The following is a 25309-nucleotide window of genomic DNA, read 5'->3' as shown; positions in this document are numbered from 1 at the left end:
AAAGGGTGGCCCCGGGCAGCAACCTGGGGCCCCTCGTGTACGTATTTGTCTGGTTCTCCTGCCGATATGTAGATGGCCCGGCCCTGCTGCGAAATTACGGCAGCAAAAAAAGGCCAGTGTGAGAACTGTCTCCTTAGACAAGTGACTGACTTTGTTGGATCCCGAGGCGGGTGGCGAGGCTGAGAGCCTCTTCAGCACTGTGGCTCATCCACCAGAGCAGAGAAATCCTCCGGCCTGAGCGGAAGCGGGGTACAGGCAGAGGAGGAGGAGGCAGGCTGGACCGCGGGGGCCAGGACGGCATTCACGACCACAGAGACACACGGACCCGCCGGAAGTCACCCCAGCGCCGGGGACCTCTGACCCCCCGTCCCTGTCCCTCACTCCACCTGGGACCTGGGACCTGAGACTCACTCTCGTTCCCAGCCGGGGACACGTGAGTGTCAGGACAGGGTGATGGTGCATATTTGCGATGAGCTGGCACAGCTGGCACAGGAGGGTGTGGCGGTTTCAGATTCTCGCCAACACAGCAACAACACAAAGTACACTTTCTTTTCTTTCTTCTTTTTTTTTTTCTTTCCTGTCTTTTAAGGGCCGCACCCGCAGCATACGGAGGTTCCTAGGCTAAGGGTCCGGTCAGAGCTACAGCTGCCGGCCTACACCACAGCCACAGCAACGTGGGATCCGAGCCACGTCTGTGACCTACACCACAGCCACAGCCACAGCCACGCAGAATCCAAGCCACATCTGCGACCTACAGCACAGCTCTCACAATGCTGGATCCTTAACCCACTGAGCAAGGCCAGGGATTGAACCTACAACTTCATGGTTCCTAGTCGGATTCTTGACCACTGAGCCACGGGGGGCACTGCCAACTACATTTTCTGTCTTGAATTACCGACCTGTGTGTTACAAACACTGATTCTAAGAGATCGGGCGGAGCCCCCAGGTCTCTGCCTGCTGTGTGTAGACAGGGGCTTAGTGCCCTGGCCAGCAAGGCCTTATTTTCCACGGCAAACTGCATCCACCTAAGTCCTCGGGCTCCCACCACCTGTTTTAACAGAGTCTCAGGCAGCCAAGCGCCTTCCTCCGCTGAGACAGCTCCGCCCAGCGCCCTCTCCACGGCTCCACTGTCACCAGCTGGCGTGGTCACTGCGCACATGCCCACAGAGCCTACGGGGGAGCTGGGGGCCTGTCTCCACTGAGGCCCACACAGTTATCCTGTCAGTAGGGTTCTGTTTTGTTCCTAAGCTTAAAAGCCACCGTATCCTTGCCCGCTCCGATTGGAATTAGGAGTCCTGTGTATTTCAATGGCCAGAAAAACAGTAACTTTAGAACGTCCCTCCTTGTCCAGCGGGGTAGCCACTGCTTTGAAAATTGTCTTTCCAAATGCGTGAGCTTCTGTCCTCGTCTCCCTCCCAACGGCCTCCACTTGGTCTCCCGGCCCCCTTCCCTCATCCTCAAGCATCAGGACCCCGCATCAGGACTCTGCATCCCGCAGACCCCGCCCTGCAGCCCACGTCGGCCGCTGGGGCCGCTCTGGACCACGCAGAAGTGGCCAGGGAGTTGCCCAGGACGTACGGACAAGGTGGGGGAGCTGAGAGGCACCGGCTCTCACCAGCGCTGGCCAGGAGCCCCGAGGGGCCGGGCTGGAGGGGATAACCCGCCCGCCTGTGGATGCACTGAGCCCGCCGAGGCCTGGCTGAGGGTAAGCAGCTTAGGGAAGTGAGCCGAGAGCCGCGTTCCCGCCAGGCCTGTTGTTCCCCCAGAGCTCTGGTCACAGTGCTCACCTGTCGCTGGATCCACTCTGGTACCACTAGGAGTGGTAAAGATGTCCCTTTTCTAACTTCTTCCAATTGCCTTTGCATCCTATGTGTCAGTTCTACATGCCAGTGTCTCTACCCAGAAAAAGGAAAACGAACCATCGTTATAAGGCACTGAAAGTGTTTTCTCTCGGCAGGACAAAGGGACGTTAGAGATGGACAATTAAAGAGCTTTCTGTCCTCCAAGCTGTGCCGGCCATTGGAAGCACCATAGAAATGCAGCAACAAAACCCAAGGAGGACACGAGGTCCCTCTGCAGCCCAGCAGCAGGCCTGGGGCAAGTGTGATAGGAGGTGGGGCCGGCAAAGGAGTCAGGATGCTGTGAAGACAGGGCTGCGGGATGGATGAGGGGCTTAGGCAGGAAGGCCTCCTGGGGCCCCCGGGTGGGGAGTGACCCAAAGGACAGGATCCCAGAGGGGATCCTGACGTCCAACCCCAACATGCAGAAGCCCCCAGGAGGGAAGAAAATTCTGTAGGAATATGTTCCCAGGAGGCTGAAGGTCACGGTTGCTGAGACCTAATCAATTACTTAACTTGGTTTCTGCGGGTTGGTTTTTTTTTTTTTTGTCTTTTTTTCAGGGCCGCCCTCTCGGCATATGCAGGTTCCCAAGTTAGGGGTCGAATCGAAGCTGCAGCTGCCGGCCTACACCACAGCCACAGCAACGCCAAGTCCTTCACCCACTGAGCGAGGCCAGGGATCGAACCTGCGTCCTCATGGAGGCTAGTCAGATTCGTTTCTGCTGAGCCACGATGGAAGCTCTGTTTCTGCTCTTCTTAATCTTGCTTCCAGATTATCTGGGCTAGAGAGCCATCCCCGCCAGGCCCTTGCAGGCCCAGTATGATCACGCTTGTCTTCAAGGGCAAAAGAGAGAAGAAAGGACAGAGACAGCAGGTGTCACAGGAGAGGGGCTGGCAATGCAGGGAGGTGACCCTCCGTCATCCCGGCCCCCGGGTCCCCCGAGGGGCTGGCTAAAGATGGGCGCCACCGGTGCTGTTCAGAGAGCGTCTGTCACACCCACAGCAAACGCGTTACTCTAGACGCGTCTTTGGCACTTGGTGGATTTTAACCGTTTGGTACCTGAATTACGATAAACACCCTCATTAACCCGAAAAAATCATGAGCCGGAAAATGGCCACAGATTGTCTATAGCATTTCTTGGCACATACGATAAAGAAAAAGAATTTTTTTTTCCTTCCTGTTTTCAAGGATGTTTTTCTTCTTTGTTATTATCCCGCAGTCCCGTGAGGTCTGGCTGTGTTTATTTGACGGATGAAACACTGAAGCTTTGAAACCTCCACACCAAGACACAGAAAAGACAGCATAAAAGCCAAACACGGGATGACGGCCTCGAACATCTGGGCTGAAGGCTGCACAGGCTCAAAAAGAGTTTTGCTTCAACCGGGACTCACAGACAGGGCTGCCATCTGGGACTGGGAACAGAGATGCCGCCCTTGGGCCTCTGCCCTCCCCCACCCCCACCCCCCGCGCCGGACTCTGCTTAACCCCTTGCGGGCCAGGCTCCGCTTGTGGCCCTGGACCCCGTGTCTCCGTGAAAGCACACGCGTGTTCACCACACTGCATCCTCGGAGCAGACAGCGTCCCGCTCGGCACGCTTTCACTGCAAGACTCCATCCCGTGACCCGCAGGTACCTTATTATTAGTTATAATACTACTTTTCTTTCTCTCTCTCTCTTTTTTTTTTTAGGGCCGCACTCATGGCATATGGAGGTTCCCAGGCTAGGGGCTGAATCGGAGCTACAGCTGCTGGTCTATACCACAGCCACAGCAACGCAGGATCCTGACCCCACTAAGCGAGGCCAGGGATTGAACCCACAAACACATGGATCCCAGTTGGGCTCATTTCCCCTGCAGCACAACGGAACTCCCTAAAGTGGATCAACCTTATTTAGCTCAGTGCTGTGTTTCAAGAAGTAACCTTCTGTGAAATTATTCTCAAATGATGAAACTCAAATTATTTCTGCCCATGAATTTCCTACTCAGAAAATGAAAGTGCATCTGTCTCTGCCCACTGTAACAGATCTGGGTCTAGACGGCAGAGAAAATCTGGATTTAGATTGTTTTTCTTGCATCTCTCATTCCAGCGGAACTGACCTTGCATTAACAGCTAGTTATGTAGAATCTTACAGGTGACCGAACTTTCGGTAAAGAAGATGACTCTTGGGAGTTCCTATTGTGGTGCAGCAGAAACTAATCCGACGAGCATCCATCACGACGCAGGTTCGATCCCTGGCCTCGCTCAGTGGGTTAAGGATCCCACGTTGCTGTGGCTGAGGTGCAGGCCGGCAGCTGTAGCTCCGTTTCGACCCCTAGCCTGGGAGCCTCCATATGCCTCAGGTGCAGCCCTAAAAAGACGAAAAACTAAAAATAAAAAATAAAGAAGACACCTGTGCGTTAGGGTCAGCAAGAGCATGTCTTTCTCGAGTTTTGGAACCGGAGGCAGATTCAGGAGTTCAACCGAGGCTTGTTTCCTCCTTGGAAATGGTTAGAATCGTCACTGGGTACAGGAAAAACAGGGGCACAGACACGCTAACGAACTCGTCTGAAAGCCAGGGGTTAGGACCAGGGCTCAGAAGCGAACTCCCTTCCTCGCGAAGATTGAAGGAGCTAATCCACGAACAGCAGCGAGGAGATGCGGGTTGGCCTGAGTCCTGCGAGGCGCCAGTGAGACGGTCACCTGACTGCGCTCTCGGGGCAGCGAGTGTTAGAAGGGAGACCTCCCCATCCTGTTTTTCAGATCTTTCTGTGTGTCCCCCGGGCCTAAACTAATCAGAGCGTTTAGGGTGCAGTAAAATCTTAGGTGACGTAAAATCCTTAGGTTGACCGCTTCCAAATCTGTGTTTTGCCCAAGTCTAGAAAAAGATCGACCAGAGGCTATTCTTCTGGAATTTTCTTTGACATCCCGGAGCAAGCCCAATAGAGCAAATACTAGTATATCATCAGCATAACTAATAATTAAATCAGTCGCCCAATAGAGCAAATATTAGTATATCATCAGCATAACTAGTAACTACATCAGTCAAATGCGCTGCAGTTAAACTCACTAATGAATGAACTCTTGGGAAAAGGCTGCTGAGTGAGCCTATTCTTCCACCTGCATCCTTTTACCGCCGCAGCTAAAACCGCAGGGTTGTACGAGCCCCCTGCTCCTCCCCTTGCTTCCCTGAAGTCTGTTCTCACCAGCACGGAAGATCTTCCAGGGATTGAGCCTACGCCACAACAGTGACAAGGCCCAGTCCTTAACTGCTAGGCCACCAGGGAACTCCCAGAAGGATTTTCTTAAAGCATTAAGTCCGATCCCCTCACTCCTGTAGTTAACATCGCCCACCTCCCTCAGAATAAAGACCGGGTCCTCACCGCCAGGCCCTCCCTGGTCTACACGGCCTCCCAAGACCCTGCACGCACTCACTGGGCTCCCACCTCTGCCCCAGGCTCTGCCCAGGCTTGTGCCCTGCTCCCTTCCTCCCGGTCCTAGGGTCCCTCGTTTAGGCCTTCCCTGACCACCTGATTTTTTTTTTTTTTAAATGACCCGTCCACAGGCAGGTCTTCATCTTTTTTTTTTGGCCACCCCTCGGCGAATGAAGTTCCCGGGCCAGGGATCAGATCTCCAAGGTGCACTGCTATCGCTAGGCCAAGGCTGGGGCAATGCCAGATCCTTTAACCCCCTGGGCTGGGCTGAGAATCAAACCTGTGTCCTGGTGTTGCAGAGACCCCGCCGATCCTACAGCACCACAGTGGGAACTCCTCTGACCCTCCTTCCATCAACCCCCCCCCCGAGCCCCCCCTCATTAGAATGTCAACTCCCTGCAGACTGGAAGTTTAGTCTGTTTTTTGCTTTTGTCTTTGTCTTTTTGCCTCATCTAGGGCCGCTCCCTGGGCACATGGAGGTTCCCAGGCTAGGGGTCGAATCAGAGCTGTAGCCGCCGGCCTACACCACAGCCACAGCAACGCAGGATCCAAGCCGCATCTTCGACCTACACCACAGCTCATGGCAACACCGGATCCTTAACCCACTGAGCGAGGCCAGGGATCAAACCCGAAACCTCATGGTTCCTAGTCGGATTCGTGAACCAGTGCGCCACGACGGGAACTCCAAGTTTAGTCTGTTTTTCACTGCGGGTCCCCAGTGCCACATGTCTGCACAGAGGAGGGTTCAGTGTCTTTGTCTCTGAACGGGAGGACGGACCGGTCTGCGGGTCAGTGACAGCCCCACAGTGGCTTATGGCCTTTGACATTCAGACCAGCCCTAGGCCCTCACACAGGAGGCTTCCTAGTTCAACAGCCTCACACCAGAAAAAGTCATTTTTTCCCCTTTTAAAGAAAAGCACGTGCTCTTCTGCCCGCTGGAAACCTTTCCAGGAATGACTGCTTCCCAAGGACGCTTTTTAAGTTCGATACGGAAGACTGTGCAAAAGATCACTTAAAGACAAAATCCATCATTTCCCCTCGTCACCCTTTAGTCCTGGAAAGTGAAAGGTGGACTGAAAACAGTCGTACATTGTTTTAAATGCGGGGGAATGAAAGGATGTCCACAGCCTCTCTTCAAGGCGGTGGGAGGTACGACAAGGAGAATCCTCTGGGAAGAGGACAGAGTGGTCTGGCTTCCCTGGGGAGGTGATACCGCAGGTGATAACGTTGCATTAAGTTAAAAATCACTTTGCAACCGTTACATGCAAAGGAAGCACCTCCTCCCTTTCCTTGTAAGTGCGGAAGTATTAGGAAATGATGTGGAGTTTTCATCCTGGCTCAGTGGAAACCGATCGGATTAGCATCCATGAGGTTACGGGTTCGATCCCTGGCCTCGCTCAGCGGGTTAAGGATCCAGCGTTGTCAGGAGCTGTGGTGTAGGCTGCAGACTCGGCTCGGATCTGGCGTTGCTGTGGCTCTGGTGTAGGCCAGCAGCTGTAGCTCCGATTCGACCCCTAGCCTGGGAAGCTCCATATGGCTCGGATGCGGCCCTATAAAAAGAAAGATGTTTCTTGAATATGTATTTAAGAAGATGTCCACTGGATTCATAATTGCGGCCAAAACTCTCAAGAATGCTTAAAACAATTTCTCTGAGGTGGTCAAAATAAACGACACCATTAAAATATTGTTTTAAACACCAGAGGGGGGATGCTATCTCAAAAAATTAATTCCTATTTGATAACTGACTTTACATTTCCAATTTGTCCTTTTTCTACCTCCTCCACCCTTGCAGTTTATTCTGCACTGCATTGTCAAGCAGGATGACTCAACTACATTTCATGTATAGTTTCAATGTTTTTCTTAATCTTAATTTAATTTAATTTAATTTTTATTTTTTGGCGACCTGAGCCGCAGCAGTGGCCATGCTGGACCCTTAACCCACTGAGCCACCAGGGAATGCCTTCCCTTAATTTTGAAATTAAACTCTCTCACTCCCAGGCCTTCTGAGCTGGCGCAGGTTCGAGTCCTGCCTCTCTTCCCCTCCGATGCTTCCTGGCTGTGAGGTGAGGACACGGAGGACCCACAGGGCAGGCTGAGAGGCACAGGTGGAGGTCTGGGACCCTTCAGAGACCAGTTTGCAATTTAAATTCCCCCCAAGCTTCTCTTTTTCATCCTCCTAATGCTGTTCCTGGCTGGGCAATCACCCACACTGAAACACAAAAGGACCCCTCCCCAGGGGCCCCGGGCAGGTCCATCCCCGACCGAGTTCCGGCAAGGAGGGCTCAGCCCCGGGAGAGGGAGAGGGAGGCCTGGCTGAGCGCTGACTCAGTTTGCACTTCCAGGTCTGGCAGAAACAGCTTTCCTCCGCCCTCATTTGTTTTAAGGCTCTAAGGGGCACGCACGCAAATCATTGTTCCCTGTGTCACTATCCACAACTTAATGACACAGGCCTGCTGGATGCTGTATTTTTTAAATAAACTGTACTTCATGGAGTTCCCTGTCGTGGCGCAGAGGTTAGCGAATCTGACTAGGAACCATGAGGTGGCAGGTTCGGTCCCTGCCCTCGCTCAGTGGGTTAAGGATCCGGCGTTGCCGTGAGCTGGGGTGTAGGTTGCAGACGCGGCTCGGATCCTGCGTTGCTGTGGCTCTGGCTAGGCCGGTGGCTACAGCTCCAATTAGACCCCTAGCTTGGGAACCTCCATATGCTGCGAGAGTGGCCAAAGAAATAGCAAAAAAAAAAAAAAAGACAATAAATAAATAAATAAACAAACAAACTGTACTTCATCTAACATTCCTTGAATTTGCTGATGGCCTCTAACAAACCACAACCTGTTTCTTCCTGAGTAAATGTTTAAACCAGCTCACTGCCTTTAAATGTCTAAGAGAGCCTGAAGATAAAGGCTGAGGAGTTGGATTTACTGCCCACTGGGTAATAATCGGCCGCTCTCGGAGGGCGGGACCAAAGCCCGCGGGGCGCCTGGACCAGGACCCGGCCTCCCGGACTGCGGCGGGCGGACCAGCCCCCGAGGCTCCTCCACGGCCTCGGGCCACAGCCCCAGCGACCGACCGCCTCTCCACTGCCCTCTCCCTTTGGGACGGAGTGAACGGCTTCCAAATATGTGGCCGTTTTATTGGGGCAGGAAAAAAAAAATGCATGACGGACGCATGCATCGAATCACATTTTTCTCGGAAGCATTTGTGAGTTTTGTAACTTGGCTCAACCTAGGGCTCCAGAAAGAGAAATATTTGAAAGAGGTAAAGTCATCATTCAAAGGGGCGGCACTTACCACCGAGAGAGGCCGAGGCGGGCAAACTGCCCAGGTGTCGCCCCATCCTCGGCAAAGGGAGAGGCGGCCACACACTGTTAGAAAACAGTTGTTTACCTGTCAGCAAACCCGCTTACAAAAGGACGGACCGCTCTCGAGGGAAATCATTTCGAATAAATCACGGCGGCGTTCAGCTTTCTAGAAAAAGTCTTCAACAGCAGGGCCACCCCTCCGTCCCCTTCCTGGGTCCAGAGTGACAATGAAAACGGCGCTGACTCCGGGTGACGAGCGGACCCCGAGGGTCAGCCTTTGGGGTGAGATAGGTGCAGCTGCGCTAAGGGGCACAAGAGTGCAGGGTGCTTCACGGGGCTGGGGTGTCCTGAGCCTTCCCCGACAGATACAGGCTGTCCTGTCACTGCTGACTGTGCCCACCTCCTCCGGGGGCAGGGGGCAGCCCCCTCCTGCCCCTGCCGTGCTGGCCGGGCTGGCAGAGCGGTGTCCACGGTGAAACAGCGTGGACCCCACGGGGGCTAGGGGCAACCGGTGGGCAGAGCATCTGTGCTGGGACCCGGCAGGGAGCCCCGATGGCCTTGTGTCCCCTCAGCTTCCCCATCAGCCCCCTCCCAGCAGGGCTGCATCAGATCAGAAGAGTAAGGCAATGCCCCAGCCCTGAGAACAGGAAAGGGACGGAAAGCAGGGAACAGCGGGAAGCAGCAGGAGGAGAAATGCTTCCGTGGACTAAGCGAGACAGCAGGGACGAGCAGGGGGCTCTGGCGGCTTCCAGAAGCCCCTGCTGTGCCCTTTGACCTCACTGTCCTCCTGTTTACCCTGGAGGGTCTGCCGGAGAAGCTGCCTGTCTCCACTGCTTAGGAGGCCCAGGGGCGCCGTCTGTCCTGAACCGGTCTCAAAGCTGGGCTCGACCGGCACAACCCAGGCCAGCGGTCCCCTGTCCCACACTCAGAGTCGCGGCCTGAGGACCACAGGCTCCTGGAAGGCCCTCTGTAACCTGAACCCCCCCCCTGGCCTTCTGGGCGGCTTTGTGGGCGCAGCCTGCAGAGGATCCAGGAAGTGCTCCGGCAAGACAGGCCACTCAGTGTTGGGAAACCATCCCAAGAACTCTGCTGCGGGAACCGGGACACACGCGGATGCCACACAGTCACGGGATGTTTCCAGAGCAAACGGGTCTGCTCTAAACCTGGCCGATGACGAGTGCGTGCGTCTCTGCATCCCATTCTGCGGCCTCCACGCCGCCCAGACCTGGCAGGTGTGTTAGCGCCCAGGATGAAGGGCTCTGGGTGCCAGAGGATGGCGGGAATCGGCTTCTGCAGCGCAGGGGTCCAGCTACACACTCGGGTGGCACCTGAAGTCACCACTACTTCACCACCGTGCCCTAAAAACCCATACTGGTGCTGCTTTCGAAACTCCCCGCTCATTTCCTTTTAAGTGCGTTTTCTTTAAAAAGAGCTGGTTGCCAGGCACCCTTCCTTGAAAACAATTTAGCATTGAGGTCAAGAGACAAAAATGCCCGCGCCTCTGGACACATACCCCCCGCCGCCACCGCAGGCATCAACCCACCTGCACACATGTGGAAGAGACGGGAACAGAGCCATGCGTGTGTCACAGGCAGCCCCCCAAACCACCTGAAGTCCAAACCCCACGTGGCACCTTACCAGACACCAGCGTTAAACTCATGCTGAGGATGGTATGCGGAAAAAACATACATCTCAAGTGGAAAAAGACACATAATCACCCCTCCTTTCTTAGAAACCATTAGGAGAAACAGAAAAAAGGCCGCAAAGACAACTGTCAGAATGCTGTGCCTTCTCTGTTGGCTTTAACGCTGGGAGTGTTCTCTTTTCAATGGCCTCCCCTCCTTTTTTCTATTCAACTTTAAAAAGTATCTTTAAGGAGCAAATAATTCTTCTAAAAGTTTATTTTGCAACTACTTTTACTTGTTCTTTAGAAGATAGCTACATTTTTTCGGGGGGGGGGGGCAGAGTCTTTAAAAATGTATGACTTCTTGGCGCAGAGACCCGGCTGTTTTCTGAGTACCAAGTCGCTGAAATTCCTAAATGGCTGCAGGTCACCACAGCTCCAGGCTCCCCTCCCCGCACCCCCACAGGGCGACTTCCCTGATGGCTTATCTCTTGGGAATCACGTGGCTTGTTTTACAAAGCCCCCAAGAACAGAGCAAACATCTAGATTAAACACCCTTCAATAAAACCCGCTTTGAATTGTTTCAAAACCATTTGTTCCAACCACAGTATTTGTTCCAAATTAAGCAAACATGGCTAAAAGAAATCAGACCAAATCTGCATTTCTTATCAGGCCCAGGGCAGGAGAGACTTCTAAAATTTCTTGCGTGTTTTTCTCTATTTCTCTTTATGCTCCCAAAGGCGCCACCTCCTAAGTCGGTGAAGCTGCGGGGAGAAGCAAAGCCTGAGGCAGGGGTTTCTGCATAAAGGGTGCCTTTTCTGTGTCCACAGCATGTCAACCAGCCACGGTCACAAATTAACGCTGCAGGTGAACCAAGAGGACGTTCACACGTCCGTCGTTACTTTAGGGGACAGGAGCTTAAGATCGCGCTGGTGAGGCCTTGGGCCATGGGCCCGAGAGGAAAGCCCAGAGCTGAGCGGAGTCTCTTCGGCCCCGTGTCCTGGCCATCTGCGTAATCAGTCTCAAAAATCCACGGCAGCCCCTTGGCAGGTAACCTTCCTTGCCCAGCTGCCAGTTCAGGAGAAGGGCCAGCAAGGCAACATCCAAGCCGGCCTCATCTGAGCTCCCCCGCTCCACCGCAAAGGGCACACCTGGGTGGGCGGGGCCACAGGGCAGGTACATCACCTGTTGGGAGAGGGCAGGCACGCTTCTGGACGAGACTGGGCTCAGTTCTAACACCTGCCAGCGGCGGCACAATGTTGCCCATCTTCCAGAGATGAAGCGGAGGTTCGAGGTGGGGGCGCTGCCTGAGGGGACACCCTCTGGACACAGCGGGGCCTGCAGCAGGTCCCATGCTGTGTCCTGCTCTGCCGCTGAGGCCACCAAGGTTCTGGGGGCTCCCAAAGACTGGGTGGGGGGATGGATACTCCCTGTTAGCTTTGTAATCAGTTTATAAGGAATGCGGGCACGCCCGACGGAGCGGGAAACTCACTCAGACCTTCTTACCAGGAAGCTAAGCTGCCGAGAAGGGATCTGCTTGCTGCCTGATGGCCGAGGCTGCCTCCCCCCTCGTGCCCTTTCGGGGTGGGGGTGGGGGCTCGAACATGCAGGGCTGTTCTCTGAACCACTGCCTCTGCAGGACACCGCGCCCCCGGGCCGTACTCGTCCCTTCTCTGGGCAGCAGCTCCTCCCAAATGCTAGATGAAAGCTGGGCACGTGGAAGGAACCAGGGAGGGGCCGGCAGCTTGGAGCCCTGGCCACCCCAGGACCCGACGCTGGATAGCGACAGTCTCCCACTCACAGCAGCCTTGGGCGGGGCGGGGGTGCCCCATCTCACAGAGCACTGCCACCCACCAAAGTCACACTGGCCAAGACAAAGAGGGACCTGGTGACCCTTGGGAGAGCTGACAGACACGGGGTGGGGGGGAGGTTTCAATTTGTGTTTTCTGCGCAGTTTTCTTGTAATCTCACAGAGCAAATCTTTATAAATATGAGAAAATATATTTACATTCACTGAAAACGCTTCTGGTGTTACTAATGCAGTCACCCTTTTTTGTTTGTTTCTTTTGCCTTTTCTAGGGCCACTCCTGTGGCATATGGAGATTCCCAGGCTAGGGGTCGAATCGGAGCTGTAGCTGCCAGCCTACACCACAGCCACAGCAACGCCAGATCCTTAACCCACTGAGCGAGGCCAGAGATTGAACCCGCAACGTCATGGTTCCTAGTCTGGTTGTTAACCACTGAGCCACGACAGGAACTCCCCTTTTTAAAGACCTGTTTGCCACCTGCTATAAGCCACACATTCCGGGTACAGTCTCCGTGTGTGCGGGGGCGGGGGCAGCTTCAGAGGCCCCAGAGGCACCCCTGCAGCGGAAGCCCCTGGAGACATCATGGGAGACGGCCACGCGGCCTCGCCACCACCACGGAGGTCGGCGGGACCCTCGGGGCTCCGGGAACCCCCTGTTTTCTCTGATCACCTTGGGCTGCTGTCTGGGGGAAGAACCTCGGACCTGGTCCGGGCCAGGCTCCAGGTTCCCGGGCCCTGCTCACCTGGCAGAGCCTCGGCTCGTGTGTCACGCACCTGGACCCACGAACGGGAGCCCCTCGCCGGCCCCTGGACACGAGAGGCCGCGCTGCCCCGCACCCCTGCCCCACCCTGGTTGTGCAGGGAGCCCGCCCACCCTCCCGCCAAAGGCCAACCCTCCTCTGGATCTTTCGACAAACCCCGCTACCCCGCTCGAGGTCACTTTTGTTCTCGTATATAGAATGTCAGGCTCTCTCAACCGGGTCCTGCCCTCCCACCTGCAAACGAGCAACGCGTCTCTCAGGTCCAAACGCAATGAACCAAGACCCCCGCCCTGGCCGCACACGCCACCATGTGTCACCTTCGAGGCTGAGTCTGGACCCGGCGGTCTCCTGGCTCCGCTTCTCCCCTCGCTCGATTTACCGGGCCACTGTCAGCTGGCTTCCGTCTCCACCGCCCACCACAAGGCCGGCCTCCAGGGGGCCACGTCCAAGGGCACGCCTGGTGTCGGCACCCACCGCTGCTCCCTCCTTCTCCAGCTCAGCCTCCGCAGGTGGCCTCCTCAGACCACGCTCAGAAGTCGCCGTGGGGACAGCCCCCCCGCCGGCTCCCGCATCATCAGCCATCAAGCGGATCCTCCTGGTGGGTCCAGGCGCGCAGCGTCTGAGTGACCTGATGGCTCCCCACGGCACCACGAGCACCATGGAGGGAGAGACTGGGTCCTTCTGGCCCCCCAAGTGCTGAGCACCCACTGGGCACCCTGACTGTTCAGCAGGTGGGTGGAAAGGCTGTGCCTCCCAGGACGGTGGCGTTTACCTGGACCCATCAGCCCCCTTCCGGAGGCTGAACAGGGAAGGGCACACACCCCTACAGCCCAGGAGGGTTGGGCAAAACAGGGAGATTGAGTCTGGCAAGGCCCGGCAGGCAGCTGCAGGGAGCCTCCAGGGCCCCCAGACCCCAGGGTTTGTGCCGGGTCCTGAACAAGGGCTGCTCCTGGCTCTAGGGAGCCCCAGCCTCTCACTGCCTCGTGTATCCCCCAAACCCTGGCACTCAAGGTAGCTTGGGCGGTGCCTCCGTCTTCCAGCTTTGAGTCTAAATAACACCGCAACTCCTCAGGGAAAAATCACGGAAGAAGCAGTGCTTCGTGGAAGAGTGGAACAGCCCAAAGCACAAGAAACGAAAACATGAGACGCCTTACGAAATTTCCCCCAAAGACCGCAAGATCTCTTTGGAGATTAGCTGCATTCTGGACTTATTCCCAAGCACTGTGCCAAAGGCAGCAAACCGTCCTTTACAGAGATAAGGACATCAGGCTGTTGCTTTAGAATTCTGACTCCGAAATCTAACTTCCCTTCTTCGCTTTCTAAAAAGTCTCACACATGGGGCAACATATCTATACATATAAATTAAACTGGCCAATTTTCTTTTCAAATTATAACTTACTCAGGGCCTTACAAGACATTAAAAGTTCGGAGTTCCTGTCATGGCTCAGTGGTAATGGAATCCCACTAGGAACCATGAGGTTGTGGGTTCGATCCCTGGCCTTGCTCAGTGGGTTAAGGATCCGGCGTTGCTGTGAGCTGTGGTATGGGTTGCAGATGTGGCTCAGATCCCGCGTTGCTGTGGCTCTGGCGTAGGCCGGTGGCTACAGCTCCCATTCGACCCCTAGCCTGGAAACCTGCACATGCCACAGGAGCAGCCCTCGAAATGGCAAAAAAATACCAAAAAAAAAAAAAAGACATTAAAAGTTCAATGTGAAATCTATGTTTAAAGGCTAATTTATGACATCCCAGCTCAGCCAGATCCCCAAAGGCAAAAAATCCCAATGCCTCAGACTTATGGCTAGATTACATTAAATTTAAACCCAATAAATTAAAGGGGAAAAAATACCCTCTAGTACTTTCCAACTCTAAACGGAGCAGTATCAGTTTCTTCACCAAGTCTTTTTATGGCAGTTTGGGATGAAGCGTATCATCTTTGCTGGTGGAACAAAACCGTGGCTGAGCTGACTGAGGGGCAGGACCAGGCTGCTGCCACGTCTTCACTGGCAAGAGGACGTGACATGTCCTTTTAGCGGCTGTGGAGCACAAAAGAGGCTCTTTCAGTTTCTCCTCTGGGTAGAGTCTTAGAGCTGTTGTGAAATGGCAAACATTAACGCCAACAATGCAAGAAAAAGTCGTAGTGGGGTGGGTGATGCCAGCCGACAGAGGACAGACTGGACAGCTGGGTCTTCACAGAGACAGTAGGACGGGGGAGAGAACAGAGCACCTGCAGTTCGACCTGGGCTTGAATTCGGCCTCTGCCTATGCCCAGCCAACAACGGGAAGTCATTGGCCTCTCTGGCTCTGCTGTCCTCACTGACACGTGTGCGCTGACGACGAGCACTGAGAAAATGAAGTACAACCAACTGCGACCGATACCTGACAGGCATTCCACGCTGCATTTGTTTGTTTCTTTGTTTTTGTCTTTTTAGAGCTGCGCCCGCGGCATATGGACGTTCCCAGGCTACGGGGTGAATTGGAGCTACAGCTGCCGGTCTACACCACAGCCACAGCAATGCGGCATCCAAGCGGTGTCTTCAACCTACACCACAGCTCACGGCAACGCCAGATCCTTAACCCACTGAGCGAGGCCAGGGATCGAACCGAGTCCTCATGGATACGAGTCGGGTTCGTTAATTGTGGAGACAGGACGGGAACTCCCAATACTGCATTTGTTAACTGCAATGAATTCCCTGGCAAACATTTTCCCTAAAGACGAGGGTCAAGGCACAACTTTACAAGAGTCGGAAAGAGTCTCCAAGTTTTTTGTCTTGCCATCATTTTGAATGTAGAGAGTAACGCATTTTGGCAAAAGATAAACTCTGGACTGCAAAGTTCCACGACATTCTTGGAAACAAAGTACCATGTGATCTTATCAAATAATGCAGTAACTTTCAATTAATTTGGGGAGGGTCTGTCACAAAAAGAGGCAAGAGGTCAGAGGCCACGCATTGAAAATGATATCGAAGCAACCCCTAGACATCTGGGTCCCCCAGGGTCCCCCAAAGGCAAGAATAACACCTTTAGGGACAGTGCCCCACCTCCCAGGTCGCTCCTGGACCTCGCTGTTGCCGCAGCTCAGGAAAACCCGGAGCCCGGCTGGGGGCGAGGGTGCACCTGCAGATGCCTCTCGTGGCCCCTCACCTGTGGCTTTTCATGGGCCAGACTTCTTTTTAGGATTAAGAGGAATGAGGAGCCGCTCTGTCCTATTCGAAATCAGTGCTGGTTGATAACTTACAACAAATACCTCTTATATCGGAAGGGTGAAAATACGGTCCAAAGTTTAACTACTGTTAATACAAAGAGGAAAAGGCACGATTTTCTGTTTACCAACACACAACAGGGTTGCTCACTATCTGCTAAATGAGAAAAACGAAGGAGAGAATGAAGTGAACGAGGATTCCATTTAAGGAAGCACTAATCGGGCAGGTGATTCCCCGAAGGGGATGTTTCTGGAAAGGCAGAGGAGCCGCCCCAGGACAGTATCCGGGGACCAGGACGCGGAACAGAGGGCCAAGGGGCCAGGGCACAAAGCCGTGGTGCATGAGGACCGGGACCCCCTAGTTAACTGGAGTTGGCCGCGCTAAAATCTGGAGGGAAAGTTTGCATGGAACACGCAGCGAAACGTCTGTCGTTCCCTTTGAGATTCGAATCAAAGGACGCGGTTTGCTGACGGAGGAGCACAGTGAAAGGGCTTTGTGTCCTGCTGGACAACCGATAAGAGGGCACGCGAGAAGCCCCGGGCTCAGGGGGATCTCGTTTCATTTGCCGGCTGCAGGAAGGTTCCGAGAAGGCCTGGAGCCCAGCGGGCCTGAGGGCATCACTCACAGAGCGGCTCGTAAGGGGGCGGCGGGTCTCCGCAGGGCACGCACTCCAGGTCCTGAAATCCAACGAGCTTCGTCTTCCTGTAAAACCTGGAAGGGAGCGGAAAATACTCCTCGTTAGCTTGCTCAGCTCAGCCCACGGCTGCAGCAAAGAGCTTTAGGTCCGAGGGGAAGGGCGGCTCCACGACCGAGTCGGCCGTTGAAAGCAAGCTGCTTAAAGGCGAGACTGTGAGCGGATCTGGGACCCCAGCGGCCCTCTGAGCACTGGAGAGTCGCTGGCCCAGCAACCCGACTTCGCAGACCCTACTCGGGCCCCCTTGTGGAGTGAGTGGGGTGCTTGCGGAGAGTACGACTTCTGGACGTTTCTGTTGTCATTGAAATGACAAAACGCCTCAGGAAGTGCTCCTTTTGTTTCTGTTTTTCCCTTCTGACAGTTCCGTTGCATCTGCAGCACATGGAGGTTCCCAGGCTAAGGGCTGAATCGGAGCTGCAGCTGCCGGTCTACACCACAGCCACGGCAATGCGGCATCCAAGCGGTGTCTTCGACCTACACCACAGCTCACGGCAACCCCAGATCCTTAACCCCCTGAGCAAGGCCAGGGATCAAACCTGCATCCTCACAGACACAACATGAGGTCCTTAACCCACTGAGCCATGATGGGAACTCCTGAACTGCTCAGTTTTAACCTTTGAAATTCAAAGGCCAAGCATGCCAAGCAGACTATCAAAACATTGGGAAAATGTAGGCAGATATTTATAGTCTTGATATGGGGCATCTTTGTAGGTATGACAAGAAACCCAGGAGCCAGGATGGAGGAGAGGAACAGTGCTCAACACAACACACACACACACACACACACACACACACACACAAAGACTAGAGACATCTGAGGAGCAGAAACAAATAAAGCAATATCAGCATAGTTAATGGGCAAAGGAAAAGTGGGCAACAGTTCTAATCAGAGTGTTGTTTCAAACTTAGGCCTGTAACACACAACTTAAGAATCGCTTTGGTGAAAGCACACACAGCAAGTGAAAAACAGGCCAAGGACATTCATTTCCCCCAAAAGAACACTTCATAATTTTAAAATTCCTAATTAAAACTAAAAAGATGCGGAGGAGTTCCTGTCCTGTCAGACTAGTATCCGTGAGATTGCAGGTTCGATCCCTGGCACCGCTCAGTGGGTTAAGGATCCAGCACTGCCAGGAGCTGTGGTGTAGGTCACAGAGGAGGCTCGGATCCGGCGTTGCTGTGGCTGTGGTGTAGGCCGGCGGCTGCACCTCTGATTCGACCCCCTAGCCGGGGAACCTCCATGTGCTGTGGGTGTGGCCCAAAAAAGACAGGAAAAAAAAAAAGGTGCAATTAAGAATTCTAAAAAATGTTAACATTAAAGGGTTTAACCTCATTAATAACAAGCCAGTTTAAACTGCAGGGAAAATGTACCATTTTTACTTAGAAAACTGGGAAAGTGTCGGCGTGAGCCTAGGCAAGCAGTCACGTGTTTGCTGCCGGTGGGAATATAAATTGTCATTTTAGGAGGGTGTTTAGCAATAGGCCATCGGAACTCAACAGAATTGTTTACATCCTACCCAGTAACTTCATTTTCTGACACGTATCCTCGAGAAATAATTGAGTGGGAGAAGTTGTATGTAAAGATGCAATTATGCTGTCCATAATTTAATAAATAGTTAAATGCATGTCCAGCATTTTGCTATTTGGTGCAGAAAACGCAACAAAGTTAACCTGCCCCAGGGCAACAATATATAAAATATTCAACCAATTTTCCACTTTCACGTGACTGTGAAAATCTGTCCAACTGATTGTAACATGATTACTTCCCACCAGAACTTAATTAAAAATATTTATTTTGGAATTTATAAAATCAAGGAACAAAGCCGGAGGATTCACAATGTTTGATATCAAAACATTATAAACGTCAACTATTAAGACAGTGTGATCCGGGCACAAAGCCAGACATACAGACCAATGGAACAAAACAGCCCAGAAAGGAACCCTCATATGTACTGTCCATGATTTTCGACAAGTTGCCAAAACCATTTAATGGACATGAGAAAGTCTTTTTACTTTTATTTTTTATTTTTTTTGTCTTTTTGCCTCTTGTGGGCCACTTCCTGCAGCATATGGAGGTTCCCAGGCTGGGGGTCAAATCGGAGCTGTAGCCGCCGACCTACAACAGAGCCACAGCAACGCGGGATCCGAGCTGTGTCTGCGACCTACACCACAGCTCACGGCAACACCGGGTCCTTAACGCACTGAGCAAGGCCAGGGATCAAACCTAAAACCTCATGGTTCCTAGTCGCATTCGTTAACCACTGAGCCACGATGGGAACTCCAAGGGAAAGTCTTTTTAAATAAATGGTGCTGGGAACACTGGGCACCCACATGCCAAAGAATGAAATTGAATCCTGATCTTACACCATATACAAAAATTAATTCAGGAGTTCCCGTCGTGGCACAGTGGTTAACGAATCCGACTAGGAACCATGAGGTTGCAGGTTTGGTCCCTGCCCTTGCTCAGTGGGTTAAGGATCCGGCGTTGCCGTGAGCTGTGGTGTAGGTCGAAGATGCAGCTCGGATCCCGCGTTGCTGTGGCTCTGGCGTAGGCCGGTGGCTACAGCTCCGATTCGACCCCTAGCCTGGGAATCTTCATATGCCGCAGGAGCGGCCCAAGAAATGGCAAAATGACAAAAAATAAAAATAAAAAAAGAAAAATCAAGATGAATTAAAAAACTAAACAAGACCCCAAGCTATAAAACTCCTAGAAGAAAACATAGGAGAAGTTTCACAACATTGAGCTTGGCAATGATTTCTTGGATTATGACATCAAAAGGCTACCAAAGGTATGCAATAAATAAGCAACAACAGCAAAAACAGAAGTTCCCTGGTGGTGAAGCAAGTTAAGGATCTGGCACTGCCGCTGCTGTGGCTCAGATTAGATCCCTGGAACTTTGGCGTGCCATGTATGGCCAAAAATAATTTAAAAGAAAAAAGAAAAAAATAGGGAGTTTCCATAGTGGCTCAGCGGTAATGAATCCAACTAGTATCCATGAGGATGTGGGTTCAATCCCTGGCCTTGCTCAGTGGGTTAAGGATCTGGCATTGCTGTGAGCTATGGTGTAGGTTGCACAAACGGCCCTAAAAAGACCAAAAAAAAAAAAGAAAGAAAGAAAGCAAAAATAGAGAAAGGGATTATATTAAACTTAAAAACTTTTGTGCATCAAAGGATACTATCAATGCATAATTATCCCCAAGCTCATGGCGTTGTATGTTAAATATGAACAGCTTTGTCAATCATAATCGTAACTCAATAAAGTCGTTAAAAAATGTCACAACCAAAAATTTAAAAAAAAAGAAAAAAGTTTTAAATTATAACAATAGTTTCTTCTGCAGTAAAATAAAAGTTACAATGAAAAGAGTGAAAAGGCAACCTACATGTGGGAAAAAATACTTGCAAATCATCTATCTGATAAGGGGTTAATATTTAAGTAATTCCTACAGCTCAGCAACACAAATCAAATAACCAAATTAAAAAATGGGCAAAGACTAGAATATTTCTCCAAAGATGACACACAAAGGTCAGCAAGCATCTGCCAAGGTGGTTAACATCACTCAGGGAAATGCAGACCAAACCACAATAAGGTATCACTGCACGCCCATTAGGATGGTTGCTATTAAACACACACACACACACACACACACACACACACACAGTGAAAAATGCTGGCAAGAAAGTGGAGAAACTGGAATCCCTGGACACTACTGGAGAGAATGGTGCGACTGCTGTGGAAACAGTATGGAGGCTCCTTAACAAATTAAAAACAGAACAACCATAAGATCCAGAAATTCTACTTCTGGTATATAGCCCAAAGAATTGAAAGCAGGATGTTACTGAAAAGACTGTCTTTTCCCCACTGTATATTTTTGCCTCCTTTATCAGAGATTAATTGACCACAGGTGTGTGGGTTTATTTCTGGGCTCTCTATTCTATTCCATCGATCCATGTCTGTTTTTCTCCCAGTACCACGCCGTTTTGATTACTGTAGCTTTGTAGTATTGTCTGAAGTCTGGGAGGGTTATGCCTTCAGCTTTGTTCTTTTTCCTCAGGATTGCTTTGGGTCTTTTGTGGTTTCATGTAAATTTTAGGATTACTTGTTCTAGTTCTGTGAAACATGTCATGGGTAATTTGATAGGAATCGTACTGGCTTTGGGTAGTATGGCCATTTTAACAATATTAACTCTCAATCCAAGAGCATGGGATACATTTCCATTTCTCTAAATCATATTCAATTTCCTTTACCAATGTTTTATAGTTATCAGGGTACAAATATTTCATTTCCTTGATATTCCTAGGTAATTCTTTGACATGATTTTAAAAAGGATTGTTTTTTAACTTTCTCTTTCTGAAATTTCATTGTTGGTATGAAGAAATACAACAGATTTCTGTATGTTAATCACATATCCTGCTACCTTGCTGAATTCATTTATCAGTTTTAATAATTTTTGTGTGGACTCTTCAGGATTTACTATATGGAATATCATGTTAGCTGCATTTAATGACAATTTTACTTCTTCCCTCCAGTTTGGATACCTTTTATTTATTTTTCTTGTCTGATTGCTGTGGCTAGGACTGCCAATACTATGTTGACTAGAAGTGGTGAGAGTGGGCTTCCTTGTCTTCTTTCCAATTTTAGTGGGAAGGCTTTCAGTTTTTCACTGCTCTATTTTGTTTGCTATGGGTTTGTCATAGTGGCTTTTACTACGTTGAGATACATTTCCCCTATACCCGCTTTGGTGAAGGTTGCTGAATTTGAAAGCGGGATCTTGAGGAGATATCTGAGCTCCCATGTACACAGCAGCCAAGGTATGGACACAACATAAAGGTCCAATGAGGATGGAATGGATAATTGAAATGGGATAGATCCACAAAGTGGCATATTATTCAGCCTTAAAAAGTAAGGAAATCCTGTCATGTACCACATGTGGATGAATCCTAAGGACATTATATTAAGTGAAACAAGCCAGTCAAAAGGGGAAAACAGTGTATGATTCCACTCATATGAGGCACCGTGAGCCATTAAACTGATACAGAGAGGAAGTAAAATGGTTGTCACCAGGGGTTGAGAGGAGCAGGCAAATGGGAGTTATTGGGTCATGGGGATAGAGTTTCAGTTTAGGAAGAGGAAAAATCTCTGGAGAACTATTCACAACAGTGTAAAGATATTTAATACTACTGAACTGTACACTTAAAAATGGCTCAGATGGTAAATTTTATGTTACATGTTTTTACCACAATTAAAAAAAAATGCATATGGGAGTTCCCTAGCAGGTTAAGGATCCAGTGTTGTCACTGCAGCAGCTCAGGTTGCTGCTGTGGCAGGGGTTCAACCCCTGGCCCAGGAACTTCCACGTGCCATGGGCATGGCCCAAAAGATGCATTAAAAATCTAAAAATAGGTAAAAACCATAGGACAACATAAGGGAACTTTCTTAGGTATATTTCTTGCTAAACATTGTGACATACGCGGATTAATTCTCTTTATCCTCTCAGAAAACTTGCCAAGTTATACAGTGATTAAATTAAATATTGAGACTGTCTCATACAGTTTTTATACAGAAAAACTCCTTCTAGGTAAATAAGCGAAACAAGTACTAGGAATCAAATGTGGCCATTATTGAATGGTATTAAAATAAAGAATTCTACTTGTGACAAAAGTTTTCAGAGGTCTGAGCTCTCCCTGAAATTGAACAAAATATATTTGCCAAAAATACACTTATTAAAATATGACAGAGTTCCCCGGGGGTCTAGCGGTTAGGATTTGGCGCTTTCACTGCTGTGGCCCAGGTTCAATCCCTGGTTTGGGAAGCGAGATCCCATATCAAGCCGCTACACACTAAAATAAAATAAAAGTAAAATAAAGTAAAACACATGATGAGTTTGAGGGCCATCATACAAATGAGGCCAGAAGGTGAGCAAATCCTATGTCTTCATGACCTTGAAATCTAGGTAAGAATAACTAGAAATGTTGACTGGATAGGAGGCTGGGTGTGCCCATCAATTCCTAGGGCTCCCTGGAGCCACTCCTCCAGGAGAGGTGTGATGCTGACGGCTAGCAGCAGTGGTCCAGACTACGAGGGCTGGAGGGCAGAATCTCAGATTTTCTTAACCACCACGAAATGTTCAAAACCATCAAATGACTCTCACTTTTTCCACTTGGCAAAAATGAGGTCAAGGTCTGAATCCTTAAGTGGAGAATAATGGCTGAATTACCAATACGTATAACAATCAAAGGCGTTGCTTTTTCAGATTTATTTTTTAGAAGAGTTCGCTCAAAATTATCATCCAATTTGAAGATGGAGATACAGAAATGAGAGTTTTAAAATGTGACTTAAAAGATTAAGCGTGTAAAGAAATCTAGCAATCTTTTTGTTGTTGTTGTTGTTGTTGTTGTTGTTGTTGTTGTTGCTATTTCTTGGGCCGCTCCCGCGGCATATGGAGGTTCCCAGGCTAGGGGTCGAATCGGAGCTGTAGCCACCGGCCTAGCCAGAGCCACAGCAACGCAGGATCCGAGCCGCGTCTGCAACCTACACCACAGCTCACGGCAACACCGGATCGTTAACCCACTGAGCAAGGGCAGGGACCGAACCCGCAACCTCATGGTTCCTAGTCGGATTCGTTAACCACTGCGCCACGACGGGAACTCCGAAATCCAGCAATCTTTCAAAATTATTCCGCCCTCTCTTTTTGTTTGGACTGCCAAGGTTTGGGGGACGTAGATAAATAACATTTGCAGCCTTCCTCCCGACCATGTGATTTACAGATTTTACAAAATTAAATTACGATAAAAGGGAACAGAGACATACACAAGGTGTCTGGTTAAACTAGTTCCTGTAATTGAACTTTATTTATTAAATTTATTTATTTTTTAATGGCCGCACCCACGGCACATGGAAGTTCCTGGGCCAGGGATTGAATCTAAGCCAGAGCCTATGTTACAGCTGTGGCACCGCTGGATCCTTTAATCCACTGTGCCAGGCCAGGGATTGAACCCATATCTCTACATAGACCCAAACCACTGCAGATGGATTCTTAACCTGCTGTGCCACAGCCGGAATTCCTGAACTTTATTCTTTGATTTAATTATCATTTTGGGGGGCCTCGCCTGCAGCATGCAAAAATTCCTGAGCCAGGGATTGAACCCACACCACAGCAGTGACAATGCCGGACCCTTAACCTGCTGAGCCACCAGGGAACTTTCATAGTTGAACTTTAAATTTTACTCTGGGCTTTCAGCCAGCTGATGCCAAGAGACAAAAGGAAAGCACACTGAATTGTACTTAATCTCTGGTGAGAGGCAGCATATAAACACATCTTAGAGACCCACGAGTTTCCACACCACGGAACCTGGAGAGGAGTTTTTAACTGAACTGAATCCAAATAACACTACTCAGTCTAGAGAACACCGGCTCGACAACTGCTATTTTAAGAAATCCTGGCTGCAGACACTAACTCTCCCTGCAATGACACGCCCCATCCAGCTCTGGCGTTTCAGCGCTGTCCCTTCATACCGACTCGGATGCAGCTGCCAGGCCCTCTGTGCAGCATCAGGTCCCTTTTCAGGTGGTGACAGGTGACAACTCTGTCCTTTCCCGCAGGCCTGTGAGCTCCCGCTCTGGCTGGTGGGCTGACCCGCTGTCCACGTGTCTCGGCAGCCACAGCAGTGGCCCCGTGGAACTGAACAGATGCCACTGAAAAGATGCATCGCCAGGGTGGGAGCCTGGAGCTGAGAGCGTGCTCGGGACGGACAAGGCAGCTCAGCACCAACATGAGAGAAAGGACGAGGAAGGATGCCGGTGGTTCAGGTGCTTTGGGGGGCAGGGCTGGTGGGTGAGGGGCGCAGAGGCTGTCCTCGGGGTCAGTGAAACCGGACTTGAGGCTCAATGACTTGGGCAAGTCATTCATCCGCTCCAAGGACCAACTTCCTCCTTCGGGGGAGGGGATGCTATTAATCCCGAGCTCACGGGGCGGTTTTGCTGGTGAAATCCGTGAACCGGGATCAAGTGCTCAGAAGCGTTATTTACCAAAAGCAGCACAAAGCTGGCAGGGGCCAGGTTACTTCCGGGCCCCCATTCCCTGGAGCAGGGAAAGGCGGGCACCGGCCGCAGGAAGGAGTTTTGCACCTTCTGCAAAACTCTCCCTGGCCCCCGTAACACGACCCGGCACCAGTGTCAATCATTTATTTAGTGCTTCCTGTGTACCAGGCGCTCTGCTAGGCCCCCTAAAGTGACCTATATTCTGTCTGGCCAGGCTGCACGGGAGGTAGCAGCAAACCTTTACTGCAGGGAGGCCGTGGCTGCAGGGGGAGGAGCAGCCCCAGACATAACCATGCCCGGAGCCTGACTTCAGCATTTTTTTGGAAGCAATACGCAATTGGCTTAGTTTCCTTCTGCCTCAGTTTCCCTGTCTGCAAAATGGGTGTCAACTATTTGCCTCCTTCCCACAAACACAGTCCAGCTGGCTGAGCGCTTTTAAACCCTCGGAATACCTGGGTAAAGTCACGCTATAATTGCTGCCTGCCTCCTACCTTCATGCTGGTACAGAAAGGATGTAATTTTTTTTTAATTTTTATTTTTTATTTTATTTTTTCCTTTTTCCTGACGTACCCACAGCATATACAAGTTCCTGAGCCAGGAGTCAAATCGGAGCTGCAGCTGCCCGCCTACCCCACAGCC

General features: G+C 51.0%; 1 protein-coding gene across 4 annotated transcripts in view; it reads right to left on the bottom strand.

The window, feature by feature from the left end:
• The window catches only part of TNFRSF19 (TNF receptor superfamily member 19), a 102376-nt gene that overhangs the window by 32455 nt on the left and 44612 nt on the right, over positions 1-25309 (bottom strand). For all 4 annotated transcript variants that reach the window (XM_047756013.1, XM_047756009.1, XM_047756010.1 and 1 more), the window contains exon 5: positions 16563-16648. In XM_047756013.1, coding sequence (XP_047611969.1) covers positions 16563-16648 — 86 coding nt within the window. The remainder of the gene's footprint in view (positions 1-16562; positions 16649-25309) is intronic.

This window comes from Phacochoerus africanus, chromosome 13, assembly GCF_016906955.1.
Source record: "Phacochoerus africanus isolate WHEZ1 chromosome 13, ROS_Pafr_v1, whole genome shotgun sequence".
Classification (NCBI taxonomy): Eukaryota; Metazoa; Chordata; class Mammalia; order Artiodactyla; family Suidae; genus Phacochoerus; species Phacochoerus africanus.
The sequence above is the reverse complement of the archived record's forward strand: the minus strand, read 5'-3'. Positions and strand labels throughout refer to the sequence as shown.